The sequence below is a fragment of the Anser cygnoides genome, chromosome 28 (genome assembly GCF_040182565.1).
Source record: "Anser cygnoides isolate HZ-2024a breed goose chromosome 28, Taihu_goose_T2T_genome, whole genome shotgun sequence".
NCBI classification, from domain to species: domain Eukaryota; kingdom Metazoa; phylum Chordata; class Aves; order Anseriformes; family Anatidae; genus Anser; species Anser cygnoides.
The window spans coordinates 2018282-2040479 of record NC_089900.1 but is presented as its reverse complement, the minus strand read 5'-3'; the positions used below and the strand labels follow the sequence as shown (position 1 = coordinate 2040479).

At 52.6% G+C, this 22198-nt stretch overlaps 2 protein-coding genes across 2 annotated transcripts; one reads left to right on the top strand and one right to left on the bottom strand.

Annotated features, from left to right (window-relative positions):
* Window positions 1–481: 481 nt before the first annotated feature.
* On the top strand, window positions 482–1744 carry LOC136787218 (olfactory receptor 14C36-like). The gene has a single exon (XM_066984351.1). The coding sequence runs from the start codon at window positions 482–484 to the stop codon at window positions 1415–1417; it is 936 nt and encodes a 311-aa protein (XP_066840452.1). The 3' UTR covers window positions 1418–1744.
* Window positions 1745–11836: 10092 nt separating this feature from the next.
* On the bottom strand, window positions 11837–13168 carry LOC136787125 (olfactory receptor 14C36-like). The gene has a single exon (XM_066984260.1). The coding sequence runs from the start codon at window positions 12794–12796 to the stop codon at window positions 11837–11839; it is 960 nt and encodes a 319-aa protein (XP_066840361.1). The 5' UTR covers window positions 12797–13168.
* Between the last annotated feature and the right edge of the window lie 9030 nt (window positions 13169–22198).

The window sequence follows — 22198 nt, the reverse complement described above, 5'->3', positions numbered from 1 at the left end:
CACTTGGTGGGCACTAAATGTGCCAAGGATTTGTGCCTTAAATGCACTCCTCAGGTTTAGGGGGACAAGTATAAAGTAACAAACCAAAGCATTGTGCACAAAGCCCTGCTCTGCAGTTGGGTGAATTTTGAGAAAGTGTACTCCAAAACTCCTTGTTACATCAAACACAGTTCATTTGAGACCTCCCCATGTTCCATTTACTTCTTGCTATAGGTCAGCACTGTCTCCTGCAGAGTCTCTTGCCCCCAGTAGCACCCTCAGGCAGCACCACTGTGACATCAAGCAGAGGACCAGTCCTCCCAGAAGTGAAGAGGCAGTTTTTTTATAGTTTAAAATAAATAAATAAATAAATAAATAAATAAATGTAATAAAATAGGCTAGGTTTTCCTCACAGAGGTCTACCCTAACATTTTAATTCTCTTTCCTCCTTGGACAGGCCTCCCTATCCAGAGCAGCAGATCCCCATTCCCAGGAGGATCAGATGTTCAACAGCAGCTCCATCAGCGAGTTCCTCCTCCTGCCATTCGCAGACACGCGGGAGCTGCAGCTCCTGCACTTCGCGCTCTTCCTGGCCATCTACCTGGCTGCCCTCCTGGGCAACAGCCTCATCCTCACCGCCGTAGCCTGCGACCACCGCCTCCACAACCCCATGTACTTCTTCCTCCTCAACCTCGCCCTCCTCGACCTGGGATCCATCTCCACCACTCTCCCCAAAGCCATGGCCAATTCCCTCTGGGACACCAGGGCCATCTCCTATGCAGGATGTGTTGCACAGCTCTTTCTGTTCGTCTTCTTGATATCAGCAGAGTATTTTCTTCTCACCGTCATGGCCTATGACCGCTACGTTGCCATCTGCAAGCCCCTGCACTACGGGAGCCTCCTGGGCAGCAGAGCTTGTGCCCAGATGGCAGCAGCTGCCTGGGGCAGTGGGGTTCTCTATGCTCTGCTGCACACTGCCAATACATTTTCCCTGCCCCTGTGCCGAGGCAATGCTGTGGACCAATTCTTCTGTGAAATCCCCTCCATCCTCAAGCTCTCCTGCTCAGACTCCTACCTCAGGGAAACTGAGCTTCTCACATTTAGTGGTTTTCTGTTTTTGGGGTGTTTTGTTTTCATTCTTTTCTCCTATGTGCAGATCTTCAAGGCTGTGCTGAGGATGCCCTCTGAGCAGGGACGGCACAAAGCCTTCTCCACGTGCCTCCCTCACCTGGCCGTGGTCTTCCTCTTTCTCAGCACTGGCATGTGTGCCTACCTGAAGCCCCCCTCCATCTCCTCTCCATCCCTGGACCTTGTGATGGCTTTCCTGTACTCGGTGATGCCCCCAGCAGTGAACCCCCTCATCTACAGCATGAGGAACCAGGAGCTCAAGAATGCCATTAGGAAAGTGATGTCATGGATGTTTGTAAGGATGTGTTGAGGAAACTGACTGTGCCTTTCCACAGCTATAAAGTGCTTCTTTTCTTCTTCAGACGAATTACAGTTTATGTAATGACATGGCAAGCCTGTCTGAACTTCTGGAGGGATTTGTTTGGTTTTCTTTTTCCCCGTGTGATAATGTTTTCCACAAAGCAATGCTGTTCTTCATCCTGTTGTACTCAAGTACCAACATATCATAGAATCATAGAATGGCCAGGGTTGAAAAGGACCTTAAAGATCCCGTAGTTTCAACCGCTCTGCTCTGGGCAGGGTTGCCAGCCACTAAAGCAGGCTGCCCAGAGCCGCATCCAGCCTGATGGATATCTTGTGTGACCCTGAGGCTTTGCAGAAATGAGGAGCCAGATTCTTTGTGTATTTAAACAAAATAAATGAAGCCACAAAAAATTCTTTGTCTGAGACCCACTCTCAGCTGATCAGGAAGTAATGGGAATAGCAAACCCCTTTTTGGCTGCAGCAGCTCGGGGCAGGCTGCCCTGGCCCTGGGGCAGCAGGAGCTGCCTGAGGACCCCCAGGGATGGCCCAGAGGGGCTGCGGGCCTCTGAGGATGTGCTGCAGAAGAGAGCAGGGGACACAGCAGGGGACACTGACCTCTGTACGCTTGTGCCATGGTTGTCCCATATGTGGGGCTGAGCCCTCTGTGCCCCTAGGAGCTGCTGTGCCCTTCAGAGGAGCTGGGGCTGTGGTGGCAGTGCCCAGAGCCCTGCAGCAGCCTGCGGTGGGCACTGCCCTGGGGCTGCTGCCACTGCACTGGGATGAGGGCAGGGAGGTGGGCAGAGGGCAAGGAGGTGGGAGAGCCATGCTCAGGGTCTGTGCTGGGGGACTGGCCAGCTGTGCTGGCCTCTGTCCTGGCCCAGAGCCCTGCAGACCTGGAGCAGGGCTGTCTGCAGAGGCCCCCATGGGATGTCAGGGCAGAGGCCATGGGCTGGAGGAGGCTGCAAAGGCAGGAGGGCCATGGCAGGAAGGGACCCTGAGGGTGCCACTGGGATTGTAACAGGGGGATCTTGACCCAGCCCTGAATGTGCACTGCCATGTGTGGTGCCTTGGCAGCACGGCTGTGGAAGCATGTGTGGGGCAGTGGGACTGGGACGCTGCAGCGACAGGGCACTGAGAGGGGCCACAAAGCAGCCACCCACGGGTGACAGCAAGGACAGGCTCTGAAACAGAAATTTATGGTGGAGGTGGAGGTATGGTTTTAGCAAGGGCAGAGCTCACCTGAAAGTGGTGTTATCGAGAAAAGTCAAGAGCAAAGAGAAGAGCTTTTGCTGGAGCTAAGGCTCAGATTTCTCACCCAGCTCACCCAGGGCTCGTCCTGAGCAAGGCGGCCACGAGCCCTGCCTGCCCTCCTGCCTGCCCCGCGCCGTCAGGTGGCTGTAGCAGAGGGGACCCACAGCCAGCCCCTCGATGGGGCTCTGCCAGCCCCTCGCCCTCCCCTCTGCAGTGATGTCATTTCTGCCCAGGGGCTCTCTGATGCGCGGGATGATGTCACAGTGCCTGCCGGCCAGCCCTTCTGAGGGCCAGTCAGGCTGCTGCAGTGGCAGTGACCTCACTCCAGCCCCCTCCCCACGGCCTGCCTCTCCCCTTCCCCTCTCCCCTCTCTGGACCCCGGGGTGTCACGCAGTCGGTGTCACGCAGCAGCTTTGCAGTGGTGGCCTCGGTGGTGGTGTTGCCAGGGAGGACATCTGCCCCTGTGCCAAAAGGACCTACTACTGCCAAGATGCATTTGGTGTTTCAAGCTGTCACTGGCAGAGGTCTTGCAAAGTCTTTCTGCAGTTGTGCCCAGGGACCTTCACTCTATGGGTCCTGGTCTGGGGCTTTCACTTCAGACCAACCTGCATCGGTCGTCGCAGAGGAAAGACGCCTCTTACAGCTGTGCTCTGCATCCTCCTTCATGCTAGGGCACCACTCGGTGTCCTTCGCTCTGCTCACAGTGTTTGTCTTAGCTCAGGGATGAACTGCATTAGATCTGCCTGAGTCTTCTGAGGCCCAATCCAAGGCCTCCTGCCTGCTGCACCTACAGCACAAGAACCATTACTTTCCCTTACTGTGCAGATTGACCTCATGGGTCTGTTCCTATTAATCCCTCTTAATTTCCCTAGTTGGAAGGGGACATATTCCCAGACTGGGGCAGGCTGCTGGGCTCTGCCACAGCCAGTCAAAGTCACCTGCTCTTGAGTCTTTCAGCCTGAGTTTATCACACATGATCCAATACGAGTTTCTCGGCGTCTCAATGGCTGTTTCAAGTGTAGTTAACTCCAGGAATTTACAGGTAAGTGTGCCAGTGTGAGAAACATAGTTGTGGTTTTGCAATAGAAGGGGAAGGTCCCACTGTCCCAAATTAAGGAGGAGAGCTAAGAAAAACAGGACAAGAAGTGCGAAGTCAGTAAAAACAAAAATCATGAGCCTCTAGTCGTGAGAGAATAAGGAAAAAAAAAAAAAGAAAAAAAAAAAAAGGAAAAGGAGAAATTACCAGTTGGTCAAAAAAAATGTACATATATGGCATAGAAGGGCATCGAGTAGGCTGTGAACCTGCAGTACTCAGCCAATGAGGACACGGGGGAAATCAGGTCATAGAATCATAGAAACACGGGGTTGGAAAGGACCTACAAGATCATCTCGTCCAAATGTCCTCCTATCACCAATACTACCCACTAAGCTACTAAATCATATAACATAGCACCTCATCCAGGTGCTTCTTGAACACCGCAAGGGACAGTGACTCCTCCACCTCCCTGGGCAGGCCGTTCCAGTACCTGACCACTCTTTGAGAGAAAAAGTTTTTCCTGATATCTAATCTAAATCTCCCCAGGCGCAACTCATGGACATTTCCTCGAGTCCTATCATTAGTTATCTGGGAGAAGAGGCCAAGCCCTCCTCATCACAACCTCCCTTCAGGAAGCCTTAGAGAGCAAAAGTGTAGGTGTCGGGTAATAGGGAATACAAGGTTATGATAAACTTTTACTGTGCACTTCTGCTTGCAGGACGCCCGCCATTGCAATCGCGAATAAAATAGCTTTGCAGAAGATCCTGTCTGAAGAAAATTATTGAGATTTTTCTCACAGCCAGGATGTGTGGTGCCAGCCCACAGGAATCCCTCGCACAACCTACAGACTTGTCCAGGCCATAGTCTCGAGTTCCCAGACTGCAGAGGCTGCCTTCCAATGACTGTGACTTATGTTATACTCATGGAATCATAGAATCATAGAATCACGTAGATTGGAAAAGACCTCTCAAATCATCAAGTTTAACCATTTACCTAACACTGCTACATCTATCCCTAAACCATATCCCTAAGCACCACACCTATATGTCTTGTGAATACCTCCAGGGATGACCACTCCACCACATCCCTGGGCAGCCTGTTCCAATGCATCACAACCCTTTCAAGGAAGACATATACCCAAAACCAAACCTAAACCTGCCCTGATGCACCTTGAGGCCATTTCCTCTTGTCCTGTGTCTGGCCCCAGTACTGAGCCCTGGGGGGCACCCCTTGTGTGTGGCTGCCAATTGGATTTAACTCCATTCACCACAACCCTTTGGGCCCAGCCACACAGCCATTTTTTTTACCCAGCAAAGCTCACGCCCATCCAAGACATGAGAAGCCAGTTTCTCCAGGAGAATGCTCTGGGAAACAGAGTCAAAAGCTTTACTAAACCCTAGGTAAAAAACATCCTCAGTCTTTCCCTCATCCACCAAGTGCATCGCATTGTCATAGAAAGAGATCAGGTTCATCAAGCAGGAGCTGCCTTTCATAAATCCATGCTGACTGATACCAATCACCTGGTTGTCCTGTATGTGTCGAATGATGGCACTCAAGATAATCTGCATCATAATGTTCCCCGGCACCTATGTAAGACTGACAGGCCTGTAGCTCCATGGGTCCTCCTTTTGGCCTTTCCTGTAGATGGGCATCACATTTGCTAGCCGACAGTAAGCTGTGACCTCCCCTGGCAGCCAGGACTGCTGATAAATGACGGAAAGTGGCTTGGTAAGTACTTCTGCCAGCTCCTTCAATACTCTTCGGTGGATCCCCTCTAGCCCCATAGACTTCTGTATGACTAAGCGGAGTAGCAGGTTGCTAACCATTTCCTCTTGGATTAGGAGGGCTTCATTCTGCTTTCTGTCCCTACCTACCAGCTCAGGAGGCTAGGTACCCAGAGAACAACTGGGCTTCATATTAAAGACTGAGGCAAAGAAGGCATTAAGTACCTCTGCCTTTTCCTCATCTCTTGTCACTATGTTTCCCCCCATACAATTAAGGATAGAGATTCTCCTTAGTCCTCCTTTTGTTCCTAAGGCATTTATAAAGACATTTTTTATTCTCTTGCATGGCAGTAGCCAGACTGAGTTCCAGCTGGGCTTTGGCCCTTCTAATTTTCTCCCTGCACAGCCTCACAACATCTTTGTAGTTCTCCTGAGTGTCCTGCTCCTTCTTCCAAAGGTCATAAACTCTCTTTTCCTTACTGAGCCCTATCCAAACCTCTCTGTTCTGCCAGGCCAACCTTCTCCACTGGCTCATCTTTTGGGACATGGGAATGGCTTTTTTCCTGTGCCTTTAGGATTTCCTTCTTGAAGAGTGTCCAGCCTTCCTGGACTCCTTTGCCTTTCACAACTGCCTCCTAAGGGACTCTGCCAACCAAGCTCTTTAACAGGCCAAAGTCAGCCCTCTTGAAGTCCAGGGCGGCAATTATGCTAACCCCGCTCCTTACCTCTCCAAAAATCAAAAACTCTATTAATTCCTGATCGTTATGCCCAAGATGGCCTCCAACCTTCACATTCCCCCCAAAGCCTTCTCTGTTCACAATCAAAAGGTCCAGCCGGGCACATTCCCTGGTTGGCTCACTCAGCAGCTTTGTCAGGAAGTTATCTTCCACCCACTCCAGAGACCTGCTAGACTGATTCCTCTCTGCTGCATTGTCTTTCCAGCAGACATCTGGGAAGTTGAAGTCTCCCACCAAACTGTATTTTCAGTAACCAAGTCAGTATCAGCCAGTGTGTGAGTGGCTCTAGGACACTGGATGCGCTCTGCGCACTCCAGTCTTTGATTCAATAACCTGCAGTGCTCTAGGACAGAAGTCACTGAGCACAAGCCAACATGTCAAAGCTCTTTTGTGTTTGTATAAAGCATTCCCATACTCGAAATTCACCTCTAGAAGAGTCCGAAACACTCCAGGCACTCACGATTGACATAAGCAATGGAAGAATTACTGAAGCCAGTTGCAAGGAGTCCCAGAAGTACCTTTCCGTGATGACAATCTCTGGAGAAGACCTTGGGTTGCTTAGCTTGGACTGAATGCCAATGGATATTGGAAAGCAAGACAACCAAGGCTTTGCACATCTCTGGGCCCCAAGGGCAGATGCCACTCACAGAGGCGAGTGCTGGGTGAATGTGTTCTTATGTGGTCTGTTGTGCCTCAGAAACTTAACAACCAGTAGGAAGCATCTGGTCACCTCAGTCTCTGGAGCTGACAGGCCAGCAGCAGTAACATGGCTGGGGACAGGGCCTATGAGGTGACTGCTTCCTGAAGCAGCAGATGTGTCAGCTCTTGCCTCCTGGCTGAGACCTGTGCTTTTCCACCTACACCTGCCAGCATCCCTGATAAGGCAGCAGAAAGCACCTGCTTGGCACATTGATTGTGAGATGCCCTCTGTCTAAGAGCCTGATAGGCCCCATGTAGGAAGAGGCCTTGGGTGTGGGTTTTCAAGTCCCTTCTGCCTGAGAACATGGTGGGCCAGCAACAGGCACACAACTTGGTCATGGCTACCTGAGAAGCTGGAAGGCCAGCAGCAGGTATATGGCTTGGAAGACCATGGTGAGGTTTCTTCTGTCTCGTCAGGCCATAGGACTCCAGAAGGCTGATGGCTTGGGACATCTGCTAAAAAAGTGGTTTGTGGATAATGGAGCTTTCTCTGGTGGTGGGAAACAGCAGGAGAGAGTAAAAGCTGCTGCAATGTGCTTCTTGGAAGTTTAAGACTGGGCATGAGGAGGAGGAAATGTCACTGAAAGGGTAGTGCTGTGGTGTCAGAGGTCACCCAGAAGGAGTCTGTGGTCAGCCCATGCTATTGTGTTTCAAGCAACTGCCATGGAGGGTGGGGAGACATCAGTAAAAGTAAGGAAATGCCTGGATGAGAGCAAGGTGGAGAAGCAAGGTGGGTGCCTACAGCTTTCAGGGAAAAGTGGGAAGGGATAAGACAGCGCAGGACAGCCTGTGGTGGAGAAGACCGAGAGCACTGGCAAGGCTGGAAGGCCCCAGCAGAACCAAGAGCTTTGTCCCCCTGCCGATGGCAGTTGTCTCTGCTACTGAGGCTCATGAGGAGACCTGCTGTGCTCATGACATTGGGGCCTTGTTGCCTCCTTGCAACCCAGTGGGGAGGCCAGGAGGTGTCATAGCATTGTCCTTCACGCAGCATCACACACCCCACATCCCACTGCCCCAGGAAGAGCCCTGAGCCATGGGTGAGGGTCAGGGCCTCCCTTCCCAGGGGCTGTGGACAAGGCTTTAGCCTTTGTGCTTCACCAAACAAACCAAGGCCTTTACTCAGCATCAGAGGCTCCTGCCCAGTGCCTTTGCCTACCTGCAATCATGCCCTCCCATTGTCTGCTCTAACAAGTCCATGGGGAGGCTTTGTCAGTAATGATCCTCACTGGGGCCCATTAATACTCCTAGACACTTCAAGGTTTCCTTCTGACTTTAACTTCTCCTGCAGTTACATCATTCTCTTATCACTACCTGAAGTTTATGGTCTCAGCTCCAAATGCACCATGGGGCTCATTACAATTCAGTCATTTTCATCCAGTCTCCCAGACTTGTACAATTAATTAGTGAGGTTTCAAGAATGCAGTTTAAAGAGGAAGTTTTCAATGACTACTTCACTAAAAGCATTTTCCTTATTTGAGATTAGTTTCCATTAGTTTAGAGTTTTCAGAAGAACTGATAGCCTCACTCTCTAGTTGTCATGGATCCAATGTGCCTCCTAAGGAGGTCTGTATAAGTGGAAAAGCAGTCCCTTGAAGTCCTAGACTCTATGGACAACCTTGCTGCTCAGCTCCCCATCCCCACCACTTCTCTCATCAGGCACCTGGGACTTGCATCACTTTGCCTTACACCAGACTTCTCCACTGAAGTCTGCAGCTGGAGGTTACAGCATCTTTTCACCAAGTCCCACCTCCTTTCCTCAGACAACTGGCTGCTCACAGGCACAGTTTTTGAAGTCGTTGTTATTAACATTTAACAACAAACAAGCAAACCCCACAGTCCTCAACAGTGAGCCAACTCCAAGTTGCCTCCAGTGAGGTGCAACTTCCACAAGGGATGACTGTACAAGAAATGTTTGACATGGGTAGGAAATGATGAATAGAAATGCAATTACAGAGTTGTCTGTAGGGATGATGAGACAGAAAACTGAAATATGGGCAAGCTTGAGATCCCTCTAGTTCTGAGAACCAACTGTGTAGGTGACAGGTATCTGAATGATCAAAGGGTGAGGGGAGGGGAATCTGGAGAAGAATGGAAACTGCACATGTCCAGACAGTCTGCTGGAAAGGTTACTTCCAACACGGTCTGTTTCACAAAGCCAGGTGGAAATACCTGAAAGACTGGGGAGATGAAGTGCGGTGCATAAGAGACAGAGTTCTGGCAATGCAAGTACAGGGGAAGATTGGTATTTTTTCTTTTGCTGTAATAAACATCCAAGAAAAAAAAAAAAAGATGTCATGGGACAATTCAAACATTGTATTAGAACTGTTCAGTCATTTCAGTTGATTGAAGTGTGCTGATTGAAGTGAAATGTTTGAAATGGTTAAAAAAAATGGAGGCAATACTCAGGCCTACAGCCATAAAATGACGATTTTCAGTCCTGCATGGAGCCCAGTTACCATAAAACCATCCCTGCTCAGGACTGTTCATGCCACCCCTCACTCCTGCCACAGAGCAAATCTTTGACATGTCGACCTCTCCTGCCTGTTAGAGGCCCAGATGATGTAGGCAATGGTATCTGAATTACCAAATGCGGGTACAGGTATAGCAAACTAGGGATCAGTGGGGGAAAATGTGATTGGTGAGCACTGGTAATTGAGCAGGGCACTGCATGTAAGAAAGGAAGGGATTAAAGTGTCTCAAGGAGGAAGAATCCTGTGGAAGAGGAGGGGAGAGGGATGCAAGGGGCCAGCTGCATGTGGATATGGGGCTGGTCAGGGCTGGTCTGCTCAGGCCCTGTTCCTGATCACTGTCCTGCCTTCTTATTCACCTCTGTTGCTGGCTATTTCCTGTGTGAGTGTGCTCACTCCTGGGTGTGTTGAGGGTGAATCATACAATCATGGAACCACATAGCCATGTGTGCGTCTGCACCCATGGGTAATTGCTGCTGGGGATGCGTGGAGCACTGGTGACCTTCAGAGCAGATCAGGCTGAGGTGGGGAATGGGATGGGGCCAGGTGTGTTGCTCATGGCTCTGTGTGTGCTGCTGGTGGTGTGGTGGCTGTGAAGGTGCTGTTCCCTGTTGGAGTTGCTCTGTGTGTGGTCAGCTGTGTCCATGCCATGTGTGCACATCTTTGTGTGTATGAGAGTGTATGTTTCTGCATGCACGTGTGTGTTTTTCCTGTGTGCACAAGAGTGTCGGAAATTCTGAGAGAATTTCTGCAGGTTCCTGATGAAAGGAGAAGCTGGGCTTTGCTGGATCTTAGGACTGAGGGACATTTTCTGATGCTCATACAGACACAGAGATTGTGAAAGGGGTGTTAGCATGTTACCAATATGCTCCCTTTTCCTGTGGAGCATGCAAAGGCATCCAGCTATGGACAGGCCCAAGGAGAGGGTTCGTCCTTCCTGTGGTCACAACTGCACTGCAGTCTTTGGGGTGGACCCAAGCTGAGGACTTGCTGAGGACTTCTGGGCTCAGGTTCAGCTCACACAGACTGGGGGAGACTGTCTCACGGCCATGTGCTAGACACAGCCAGAGGAACAGCAGCAAACTGCTATGGCTGCTGGGCCCTGTTTCCATCAGTCAAAGCCCAGACACAGGGCACAGGCATTGCTTTCGATGCCACCCAACTAGAAAGATGGTTGCATTAAGGGCTGGAGAATATAGGGCACCAGTTCTTCCTCAGCCACTTCCTAGGCTTGGTGAAGCACCAGGAAACCGTGGACTTGTGGCTCTGTATCGTAAGAAGCACAGAATCATAGAATTATTAAAGTTGGAATAGACCTCCTAGATCATCTGGTCCAACCATCCCCCTACCACCAATATCACTCACTAAACCAGGTCCCTAAGTACTACATCCAACCTTTTCCTCTGCACAGCTTTCCAGACAGTCTGCCCCAAGCCTGTAGCACTGCATGGGGTTGTTGTGGCCACAGGGCAGGACGCGGCACTTAGCCGTGGTGAACCTCATCCCATTGGCCTCTGCCCATCGATCCAACATGTCCAGGTCCACCTGCAGAGCCTTCCTATCCTCCAGCAAATCGACACCTCCCCCCACCTTGTTGTCATCTGCAGACTTACTAAGGGTGCACTCAATTCCCTCATCCAAATCATCAATAACGCTGTTAAAGAGCATGGGCCCCAACACCAACCTCTGGGGAACACCACTAGTGACCGGTCACCAGCTGGATTTCACTCCGTTCACCACTACTCTGTGGGCCCGGCAGTCCGGCCAGTTTTAACCCAGCAAAGAGTGAACCTGTCCAAGCCATGGGCTGCCAACTTCTCCAGGAGAATGCTATGGGAGACCGTGTCAAAGGCCTTGCTGAAGTCTAGGTGGACTGCATCAACGTGATTTCCCTCATCCACCATGCAAGTCACCCAGACATAGAAGGAGATGAGGTTGGTCAGGCAGGACTTGCCTTTCATGAACCCATGCTGACTGGGCCTCATCCCCAGGTTGTCCCACATACGTTGTGTGACTGCATTCAAGATGATCTGTTCCATCACCTTTCCTGGCATTGAGGTGAGGCCGACAGACCTGTAATTCCCCGGGTCCTCCTTACAAACCGTCTTGTAGATGGGCTTCACATTAGGAAGTCGCCAGTCATCTGGGACCTCTCTGGATGACCATGACCACTGACAGATGATGGAAAGAGTCTGATAGGTGATGGAAAGCGGCACAAGCTTCTGGAAAGCTTGGCAACAACCTTGAAAAAAGAGCCAAGGCTTCAGACTGTGCACTGTGGAGATCCCGTTTTATTTTGCAGATGCTATGGAAGAGTCAGCTCTGACCTTCTGTTAGACACATATTTACAGAGCCTCAAGAGCAAATAGAGCAGTGTCGATCCTCAGCAGAAGTAAGATGAAAAAGAAATATTACTCTAAGAGCATAATAAATGCAAATGATACCAAAGATAAAAATAACAATAATGATAATGAAAGAAGGACCAGGCCTGAGGGGAGGTACCAAGTTAAGTCATTTCTGGAAAAAGAGGGGAAATTTCTCACTATTCAGAAACGTCCATGAAATCACTTTCCTAATAGCCCACTTGAGCTCCTGGTTCCTCATGCTGTAGATGAGGGGGTTCGATGTTGGAGGTATCACCGAGTACAGAACTGCCACCACCAGGTTCAGGGATGGGGAGGAGATGGAGGGGGGCTTCAGGGAAGCAAAAAAGCCAGTGCTGATAAACAGGGAGACTACAAAGAGGTGGGGGAGGCAGGTGGAGAAGGCTTTGTGCCGGCCCTGCTGAGAGGGCATCCTCAGCACAGCCCTGAAAATCTGCACATAGGAAAAAACAATGAAAACAAAACAGCCAGATGCTAAACAGATACCAGTCACAACTACCCAAAAACTCTTCAGGTAGGAGTGTGCACAGGATATCTGCAGGATCTGGGGGATTTCACAAAAGAACTGGTCCACAGCATTGCCTTGGCAGAGGGGCAGGGAAAATGTATTGGCAGTGAGCAGCAGAGCATAGAGAACCCCACTGCCCCAGGCAGCTGCTGCCATCTGGGCACAAGCTCTGATGCCCAGGAGGGTCCCATAGTGCAGGGGCTTGCAGATGGCAACGTAGCGGTCGTAGGACATGACGGTGAGAACATAAAATTCTGCTGATATGAAGAAGAGGAACAAAAAGACCTGTGCAGCACATCCTGCATAGGAAATGGCCCTGGTGTCCCAGAGGGAATTGGCCATGGCTTTGGGGAGAGTGGTGGAGATGCAGCCCAGGTCGAGGAGGGTGAGGTTGAGGAGGAAGAAGTACATGGGGGTGTGGAGGCGGTGGTCGCAGGCTACGGCTGTGAGGATGAGGCCGTTGCCCAGGAGGGCAGCCAGGTAGATGGCCAGGAAGAGCGCGAAGTGCAGGAGCTGCAGCTCCCGCGTGTCTGCGAATGGCAGGAGGAGGAACTCACTGATGGAGTTGCTGTTGGACATGTGCTGACTCTTGGCCTCGGAGCCTGTCCAAAGACAAAAGGACACAGAGAACTTAGGGCAGACTTCTCTGAGCAGAGCTCTGTACTTTCAGCAACACTCTTCCTTTCTCACTCACCTACACAAACGCATTCTCAGCAGCAGTTTCATTCTCTTCTCTGGCTGGAGCTCTGCTTCGTGTTGGCTGAGTGCTGTTTGGAGCAGCAGCCTCTGCCCATGAGTTCTCTAGGACTCAGCCCTGTTTTGCAGCAGTGGGTACCTGGGAAAGCTGGTGACCCATTCTGAAACTCATAGTTTGGTTCAGATGCTGTGCACCTGTAACGCAGAGTGGCTGTTCAACATCCTCCAGCAGGATAACCCCAGGGACACCGCTGGATGTCCTTAAACCAGAGTGACCTGAATAGAGCCAGCTCATCTCCCAGCCCTACGCACCACAGTGCCCAGAGCCATATTGCCTAGAACAACTTGGGCACTTTGCTCCCAGGGATACACCTCCAGAGCAGGACTCAGTACTCTGCTGTTTGAGATCTGGCTTTAATCCCACTGCCCAGAGTCTGAGGAGAATAGTAAGGGCAGGATGGATGGGAGGGGAAACACAAAGAAATGCCCCATTGCTTCTGCTGAAGAAGCCAAGAATGAGAGTGAGAGCTGGGCATTTGGGGTGACCTCTTGTCCTGAAGATTGGACAGCCAAGGGAATAACGTTGAAAGACTCCATGGTTGTGGGGGTAGTGGCTTTACTGGATGGAAGAGCAGACCATGCAGCTGCTCAGGGGAAGGCGTCTCCAGTGCAGGGATGGCAGGGAGGTGCCTGAATCCCCTCTGCCATGGAGTTTCTGGGAGCAGCTCCCTCTCACTCCCTGACCAAGGCTCTGCTGCCTGCAGCTGTCCCTGCCTGCAGCTGGGTCTCTGTCCCCACGCCTCCTGCCTGCAGGTCACAGCCCCCATCCCACCCGCTGGGTGCTCAGCTCTGCCCTGCAGACACCTCCTGGCAGCAGGGCTCTGCCCAGGGGCAGCTCGCTGGGGGCATGTCCTAGAGACCAGGTCACACAGACCCTGCTGACACTGCACGTAGTGGGTGGAGCTTTTTCTGGGCGGAGGGGCAGGCAAGGGAATTGTTGGGGGTCCTTGTAACCCTCAATGGGAAGGCTTAGGCGTATCAGACTCTTCTGGGAAATAGCAGCCTCTATTTCTATTCTCACAGAGACAAAAAAGAAAAAAATGAAAGCAAATAGTCTGGAAAGCTGAGCCTAAAGTATCTAACCCCTGATTGTCTTCTCACCTTAGATACATCCCAGTTGTGCTTTGGAGCTGTGAGCAGGCTGCCCCAGGCAGCAGCCTCCCGCCAGCAGCAGGACCCTGCCCTGCCAGGGGGGCTCCTGCCACCCGCAGCTTCTCCCCGCAGCGCCCTGGGCAGCTCCCCGGGCAGGCTGAGTGCTGAGCCTGGCAGGCGGCAGAGGCCCTGCCCCGGCACACAGCCCCTGGGGCACAGCAGGGACCCTGCTCTGCACCACAGCCCTGGGCACCCCTGCCTGCACCCGCGGCTTCTCCTTCCTCCAGGAGCTGCGGCTGCATTGCCCTCCAGCCAGAGACTTACCGGGGTCAGGGCTGGCAAGTGTTCTCCCCCAGCGAGCTCTGTGCATCCTGCCACTTCTGCCTGCCTTTACCCACTCTGTCTCTGCAGGCAGTGCCCCCAGCCCTGCTGCGCTGGGCACAGGAGCTGCTCCTGGGCAGAGCTGGCTCTCTGCAGCGCTGCCCGCTTGCCAGGAGCTCCCCTTGGGCCCAGGAGCCCGGCCCAGCTCAGCAGCACAGGCCCAGCCCAAGGCCTCCCTTGCTCTGCCCCCCACCAGGCTCCCTGCACATGGCCCTGAGTCTGCAGGGGAACCTGCTGGGAAACAGCCTCAAGGGATCCCTGGGGTTCCCTCCCTCCCCTGGGCACACGCTTCTCGACAGCATGATCATTTCTCCTAACAGAAAACCAATTAAGTGTAACAATCACATCTTCTTGTCCCATTATCAGTTTGGGCATCCAGACAAAGTCAGGGAATCATCTTCTTTATCCCCTGTTCAGGGAAGGGATTCAGCAGAGTCAGTTAAGGCATCTCATTCAGGGTTTTAGTCCTGGGACTAGAACGGGGCTCAGCTCATACCCGTGCCTGCCCCAGACCCACAGGACCTGGGATTCCTCTGCCCTCCCTTTAATGTACACCACATGGGCACCTGCAGGTGAGCTCCTTTTCTCAGCTCCAACATCATTAATGGAGATGGAGGCAATCAGGGGGCTGCAAACACCTGGTGACATGTCAGGGGGCAGAGGGACGTGCAGGTATCTGCAAGCTCTCATGGAGGAACCCTGAGGGACAGGGCAGCACCTGGGGGCATCCCCTTGGAGCTGGTGGGGAATGCCTTTGGCCAGCTGAAGTGACAGCAAATGCACACATTTAGGACAACTAAACCTGTCCCTCCTCAGTAGGCTCAGGGCAGCCTGTAGAGGTATCCACCTGACCCAATGGAGAGCTGTGCCACAGGGAGACCTGAGTCTCTCTCTCCCTCTTCTCCATCTGGTTTTCCCTCCATCTCCAGTGACTGTAACGGCACTTGTCTCACGGACATCCCTACATTGCCTAACCTCGTTCAGGGCAGCTGCTCCATGTAATAGCCAATTCCAGGCCTGCAGTGCTACCTGAGATGCCAACGCTGCCCAGCACCGCTGGAGCATGCAGCTGACACGGGCAGCACAGGACCCACAGGACAGCTCTGGCCATTCATAGCTGGTACTTAACGGGCACCCCGATGGCATCTCCGACAGATCTGGTGCTTATGAGCAAGTGGCCGCTTCCCAGGGCTGCAGCAAGCCAAGGTCTGTCCCTCCTCTATCCAGTAGAGGCAGGCAGTGCATGGACATGAGGCACATCACACCGGGGTTTCCACTTGTGTTTGCAAACACTGCTGCTGCTTCTTACCCCCATCCTTTACTCAGTCAAGACACAGCCCAGTGATTTTTTCTGTGTCCCTGGATCACAGGACGCCCATAGGCAAGGACTTTGGCAGCAGCCCCTTCTCCTGCCTGGAGATCAGCCCCAGCTCCAGCACTGGCCCTCAGGGCTGCACCAACACCACAAAAGGCCCTCTGCTGTCAGGGCGCCACAGCCCAGGCCTGTTTCCTTCTGGCCTCAGGAACACCAGGGCGTGCTCTGCTTCGGGCCCCTCATTCATCCTCCCATGGCCATCTGCCATCCACGGCAGCAGGTCTCTGCCGTGAAGGAAAGCCTCTGCATGCCCATGCTTGGGCACAAGATCTGGGACAAGTCTGAGTTTGGCCCTTGTGCCACAGCTGAGGTGCTGCAGCCCAGATGTGCCCCAATGCCCTCAGCGTGGGGCACAGGCAGGAGGAGCTGAATCCCCACCGTAAGGAAGCTGCGTCAGCCTTAAGGAGTGCACTGCATCTGTCCCAAGCTGTTCTCCCTACTCTCCCCTTCGTCTGCTGCACTGCCCTACCCCTTTCCCTTGCCATGAGGTGCTGAGAGTATGTTTGCCATTCCCTCGTGTACTACTTCTGCCTCCTGCATGGCAGACTGGGGGATGTTGCTGAGGCCTTCTCAAATCTCAGAGCCCCGTGAGATGTCCGGGAAGGAAGGCACTGGCATGTGCTGCAATTCCCTCCATATAACACATCCTACTTCTCCAAGTGAGCGACATGCATTGAAGAGGAGTTCAGGCATACCGAGGGGCTGTCTTTGCATACTGAGCTGCCTTCGCTCCCATCTTTTGAAAAAAGCCCAGGCCCAGGACAAGCCTCAAAACCCACCTTCCTGGAAGGGCTTCCAAGAGCACAGGCGTGTTGGTGCAGGAACACAGGGGTGACTTTTCCAGCGCTCCACATCCTTTATTCCGTGGCCTTTGTCACCATTTCAAGATGTTCCTGGTGGATTTGTCAGGATCCTGTGGAAAAGAACTGGGCAGAAGGGAGGTGACTGTTTCTCAGGACAAGAAGGGAAATCTCTCGTCACTCTCCCAAGCTGTGCCATCTCCATGCTGCTGACCTCCCAGGCCTCCAAATGACACGTGCTGATGTCACAGGGGGATGCACTGCATCACCAGGATATCGTCACTGGAGCAGCGCCAGTGCCGGCACTTCCCTGCAAGGCCTGGTCCCTGCTGGGCACTGCTTGGGTGCTCCCCACCGCTGTCCTTCTGTGGCCAGGAGTGGGGGCAGCAGGCAGCAAGGTTGCACTGGGCGACCCTCGCTGACGGGCGGAGGAGCAGGGGCACCTTGCAGAGGAGCTGTGGTTGAGGAGCCAGGGCGGGCATCCCTTGTCGTGAGCTGAGGGCCAGCAGCAAGCGAGATGGATGGCTGCTGGAGTGTGACCATCACCTCCAACCTGACTTCCCTGTTTCCAGTGCTCCTGCAGCTCTTCTCCAAAGGTGAGGGTGTCAGGAGCCCCTTCCCAAGGGGTGTCCCAGGGGCTGTCAGCTGTCCCAAGCTGCAAGCCCTGGGCTGTTTTGGGGAGCTGGGCAGGACAAGTGTCTGCTTCAAGAGCCCTGCCTGAGGATTCCAATGGGCTCAGGGGACGTTGCAGCAACCACGACTCCTTGGTCCTGATGCTAGGGCTGCCCTGAGCCCCAGGGATCCACTAGGCATGGCTCAGCCTCATCGTGATGGGGGACAATCCAGGGCCAGGTTCCCCTGGGAGCTGGTGCCTCTTTGGAATCTGTCTCTGGGAGGAAAGACCTCTGGTGTCCCAGAGACTGGTGTGGCCTGCAGCTCCCACAGGCCTCTCAGGAATGTTCCAGCCATGCCTGAGTTGGAAATCAAGCCTTCCCCTTGTACTGCTCTCCTTCAGGGGAACCTCTGTTCCTTCCCTCCTGTTCCGCCAGGCTGGCAGAGCATGTCCTGGATGCTGAGATGCCATCCCTGAATGGCCACAATCCTGGTGCTGAACCCTTCCTATATCTCTGCTATGGTAGTTTTACCCGGCTATGCAGGTGAACTCCACAGCAACTGCTCTTTCACTTCCACACCTACAAGGAAAAGGGGGAGAAATATGATGAAAAGAGATCAAGGGTTCAGGTAGAATAGGAGGTCACCCACCGAACATCCTCATGGGCACCAGTTACCATCGGGGCAAGACAGATTTAGCATAGGCAGACTAATATAATTTATTGCCTATCACTGGTGGACTACAACTGTGAGGAATTACAAGCAAACTAAAAACACCATTCCCCCTATCCACACTCTTCTATCTCCTTCCCCTGAGTGGAACAGGGAAAGGGGGATTGCAGTCAGTCCATGGCACTTGTCTCCACCGCTCCTTGACGGTCAATCTCTGCCCCTGCGTCCCTCCCATGGAATGCCGTCCTTCCCAAATGGATCCTGCGTGGGGACCAAAGGATTGAGATAATGACAACTATGACTGGATCATGTTAAAATAAACCTGTTAATAGCATTCTAACACCTTCATGGTTGCTGGCCACAATGTTTATTTTGTTTTTATCTCGATGTAGTAGCTCTGTTTGCCCTCAGAATTGTGTTGGATAGCACATTACATACTGTGCGTGTTCCCTGTTGTGCTGTTTATCCTTTTTGGGGGCTGGTTTATGGTTATTAGTTTACTCTACAGCCTAACACTGCCTTATGTTGTGATAAAATTGCTGGTCATGAGACTAATCTGGTAGTTGTACTCAGCATTGCTGTCACCTCCATACTTGAGGAACCATCTCCCAGAAACTATTCATAATTAACAGTTGTTACCTTTTCTCCTCGGGGAGCCAATCTATGGGATGGATGAGGGGGGACACTTCTTCTCCCCACTTCTTCCCTTTCCCTTTCTCCTTCACCTCCCCCTTTCTCCTCCAGGCTAGTTACAATAGCTCTTCAAAACTTTCAATATCCTTGGGATGTTCAAACCAACTTCTTCTTATTCTTATCTCTCCTGAATGTGTTTCAGGTTTTGTTTAAGGTTAGGGTAACCTATTTCTAGAATGCCACACAGGGATGTGCCTTGAGGCAGGATAATTATGAGTGGCAGGGAATGTTGGAGGATATGGGCAGGCATCTAGAACTGTAGGCACCTGCAATGCTTTGTTACTTCACCCATGAACAAGTGCAGAATCCTAAAAAAAATAATCACAGAATGCTTGAAAAAGGAGTGTCATCACCCTGGCAATTCCAAAGAGACAGAAATAACTGCAAAGTGCTGGGGCTTGGCCTTTGCTTACTGAGTTGCAATCTACACAACTCCAATCCCTGTGACTGAGCCACAGAACCAAACTGTGCCTGTATCAGTCATATGTATACGTGAGAAAAAAACAAAATCAGCTTGTTTAGCAAGGAAAGAAGCTCCTACTCATAGAGGGAAGGAGGAAGAAGAAGATGAGGCAGGCTACTCCCAAGTAGGGCCATCAGAGGAACACGTGGATGAAGAGTGAGATATCATAAAATCATCAGTAAGCACCTGATCACTGTTCCTTGGGGAGCTGATGTGCGAAAAGATTTCATCCATCATGTAGGCCAGCACATTGTCACCTGGCTGCTCTGATACAGGGATAACAGGGCCAGTAGCCTGGAATTAGAGGGCAGGGAAGCCAAGCAGCTGGATACCTCCCCAGGGAAGGGGGCATTGACAAAGCAGTTGGAAAGGGGGCACAAACCCTCACTCTCTTGAGGCAACTCCTGTCACGTGTAAAGGAAAGGTATCCCTTCAAGGAAGATGTTGTCTGCCACCCAGGCAAATGGATCACCAGGGAGAGAGGCAGCCTGTATCTGATGGAATTGGCCACGCTGGAGGTGATTTATGGTGATTTATGCACATTAAACAGTTTTCTACCTTGCCCAGTCCCTCACAGGATCCTTCAGTTGTGGGGTTGCTCAGGGTCGAAGTGCCAGTAGCTACCCAAATGGTGCACCAGTGGCAATATGGCACTATCCGAGACTCCCTGATTACCACATATATGCTGATTCATTAACTGGAGAGCCAAGGACTGATCAGCAAAACTCGCTCACCCTTTAATAATCCCATAGGGTCAGTGCAAATGTCTAATGGAGAGCTGCAACTAACAGTGGAGTACTGTGTCTAGAATGAAGTCACACCAAATTCAATAGGTCATCTATAGTCTTCTCTCCTTACAGCCTTAGCTCTAAGAGCAGTTAAATGATCCCTTACAGTATCTGAATGCTGCTGTCCGATCCCTTCCTGGGATCATAAGGAACCAGTACCTCCAGGCCAGAACACTCTCCCTGTACCCGTGGATGCACGCCCTAAGGTCCCATGAACTGTTACGGGTGTAGTTTGCAAAGTAACCACTGATTTTGTCCCCACCCACCACCTGTTTTACCCCTGCAGAGTCCTGCCTCAAGGCACAAAGGGCAGGGAGACCTTGCTGGTGAGAGCTGAGGCCCTGTGGAGATGTCTGAGACACAACAGCCATTACAGCCAAGGGGCATGTAGAAGAGAACAGAAGAGGTTTAGCTCTCCCTGTGACACATGACTCCTTTTGCTCTGCTGACAGCCTCTGCAGGCTGCCCTGCACATAAGGGGTAGGGACAGGTTCAGTTGTCCTACATGTGGCATCTGCTGCCATTTCAGTTACCCAAAGGACATATGCCTGCACCTGACTCGCAGAGGATCAGCTACAAATTTCACGAGATGTTTGCATCTGAACAGCTCCTGCCTGTCCTCCATCTCCACTAAGGAGCTATTGTGGCTCAGTAATTCGCATTAAGCTGCCTATGTTGTGGACACCTGAACTCCCGGGTCCTGTGGGTCTGTGGCAGACATGGGAGGGAGCTGAGACCTCTCCCAGCCCCAGGAATAACAAGCAGCATGAGATGCCTTCACTGACTCTGCTGACTTCCTTCCTCAAGTGGGGATGAAGGAGATCAGTCCCTGACCATGACTTCATGTCCTAACTGATACTGGGACAACAAGATGAGATTGTTACACTTAATTGGTTTTCTGTTAGGAGAAATGATCATGCTGTCGAGAAGCGTGTGCCCAGGGGAGGGAGGGAACCCCAGGGATCCCTTGAGGCTGTTTCCCAGCAGGTTCCCCTGCAGCCCCAGGGCCATGTGCAGGGAGCCTGGTGGGGGGCAGAGCAAGGGAGGCCTTGGGCTGGGCCTGTGCTGCTGAGCTGGGCCGGGCTCCTGGGCCCAAGGGGAGCTCCTGGCAAGCGGGCAGTGCTGCAGAGAGCCAGCTCTGCCCAGGAGCAGCTCCTGTGCCCAGCGCAGCAGGGCTGGGGGCACTGCCTGCAGAGACAGAGTGGGTAAAGGCAGGCAGAAGTGGCAGGATGCACAGAGCTCGCTGGGGAAGAACACTTGCCAGCCCTGACCCCGGTAAGTCTCTGGCTGGAGGGCAATGCAGCCGCAGCTCCTGGAGGAAGGAGAAGCCGCGGGTGCAGGCAGGGGTGCCCAGGGCTGTGGTGCAGAGCAGGGTCCCTGCTGTGCCCCAGGGGCTGTGTGCCGGGGCAGGGCCTCTGCCGCCTGCCAGGCTCAGCACTCAGCCTGCCCGGGGAGCTGCCCAGGGCGCTGCGGGGAGAAGCTGCGGGTGGAAGGAGCCCCCCCGGCAGGGCAGGGTCCTGCTGCTGGCGGGAGGCTGCTGCCTGGGGCAGCCTGCTCACAGTTCCACAGCACAACTGGGATGTATCTAAGGCGAGAAGACAATCAGGGGTTAGATACTTTAGGCTCAGCTTTCCAGACTATTTGCTTTCAGTTTTCTCTTCTTTGTCCCTGTGGGAATAGAAATAGAGGCTGCTATTTCCCAGAAGAGTCTGATACGCCTAAGCCTTCCCATTGAAGGTTACAAGGACCCCCAACAATTCCCTTGCCTGCCCCTCAGCCCATAGAAAGCTCCACCACCACACATGTAGTGTCAGTAGGGTCTGTGTGACCTGGTCTCTAGGACGTGCCCCCAGCGAGCTGCCCCTGGGCAGAGCCCTGCTGCCAGGAGGTGTCTGCAGGGCAGAGCTGAGCACCCAGCGGGTGGGATGGGGGCTGTGACCTGCAGGCAGGAGGCGTGGGGACAGAGACCCAGCTGCAGGCAGGGACAGCTGCAGGCAGCAGAGCCACAAGCAGGGAGTGAGAGGGAGGCGCTCCCAGAAACTCCATGGCAGGGGAGATTTGAGCACTTCCCTGACATCCCTGTACTGCAGATGCCTCCCCTGGAGCCACTCTCCACTCTCCTTTTTCTCACACCATAGACTTCCAGCCCTAATGTCACTGGGGCTTTTGCTGGGCTGCAGGCTGCCTTGCACAAGGGCACAGCTCTTCCCTAGCAGCCCTGTGTTATCTAGCATCCCCATGGAGAAGACACGTCAGTCCTAAGGCCATAGAAATGCTGGTGGATGGCTGTATGTGGGCAGCTGCTATGATCCCTCTGTGTCCGTGGAGAAGAGCAGAGAGCTGAGATCC

Coding starts and splice junctions, on each gene's coding strand:
- LOC136787218 (XM_066984351.1), top strand. CDS start 482: ATGTTCAACAGCAGCTCCATCAGCGAGTTCCTCCTCCTGCCATTCGCA.
- LOC136787125 (XM_066984260.1), bottom strand. CDS start 12,796: ATGTCCAACAGCAACTCCATCAGTGAGTTCCTCCTCCTGCCATTCGCA.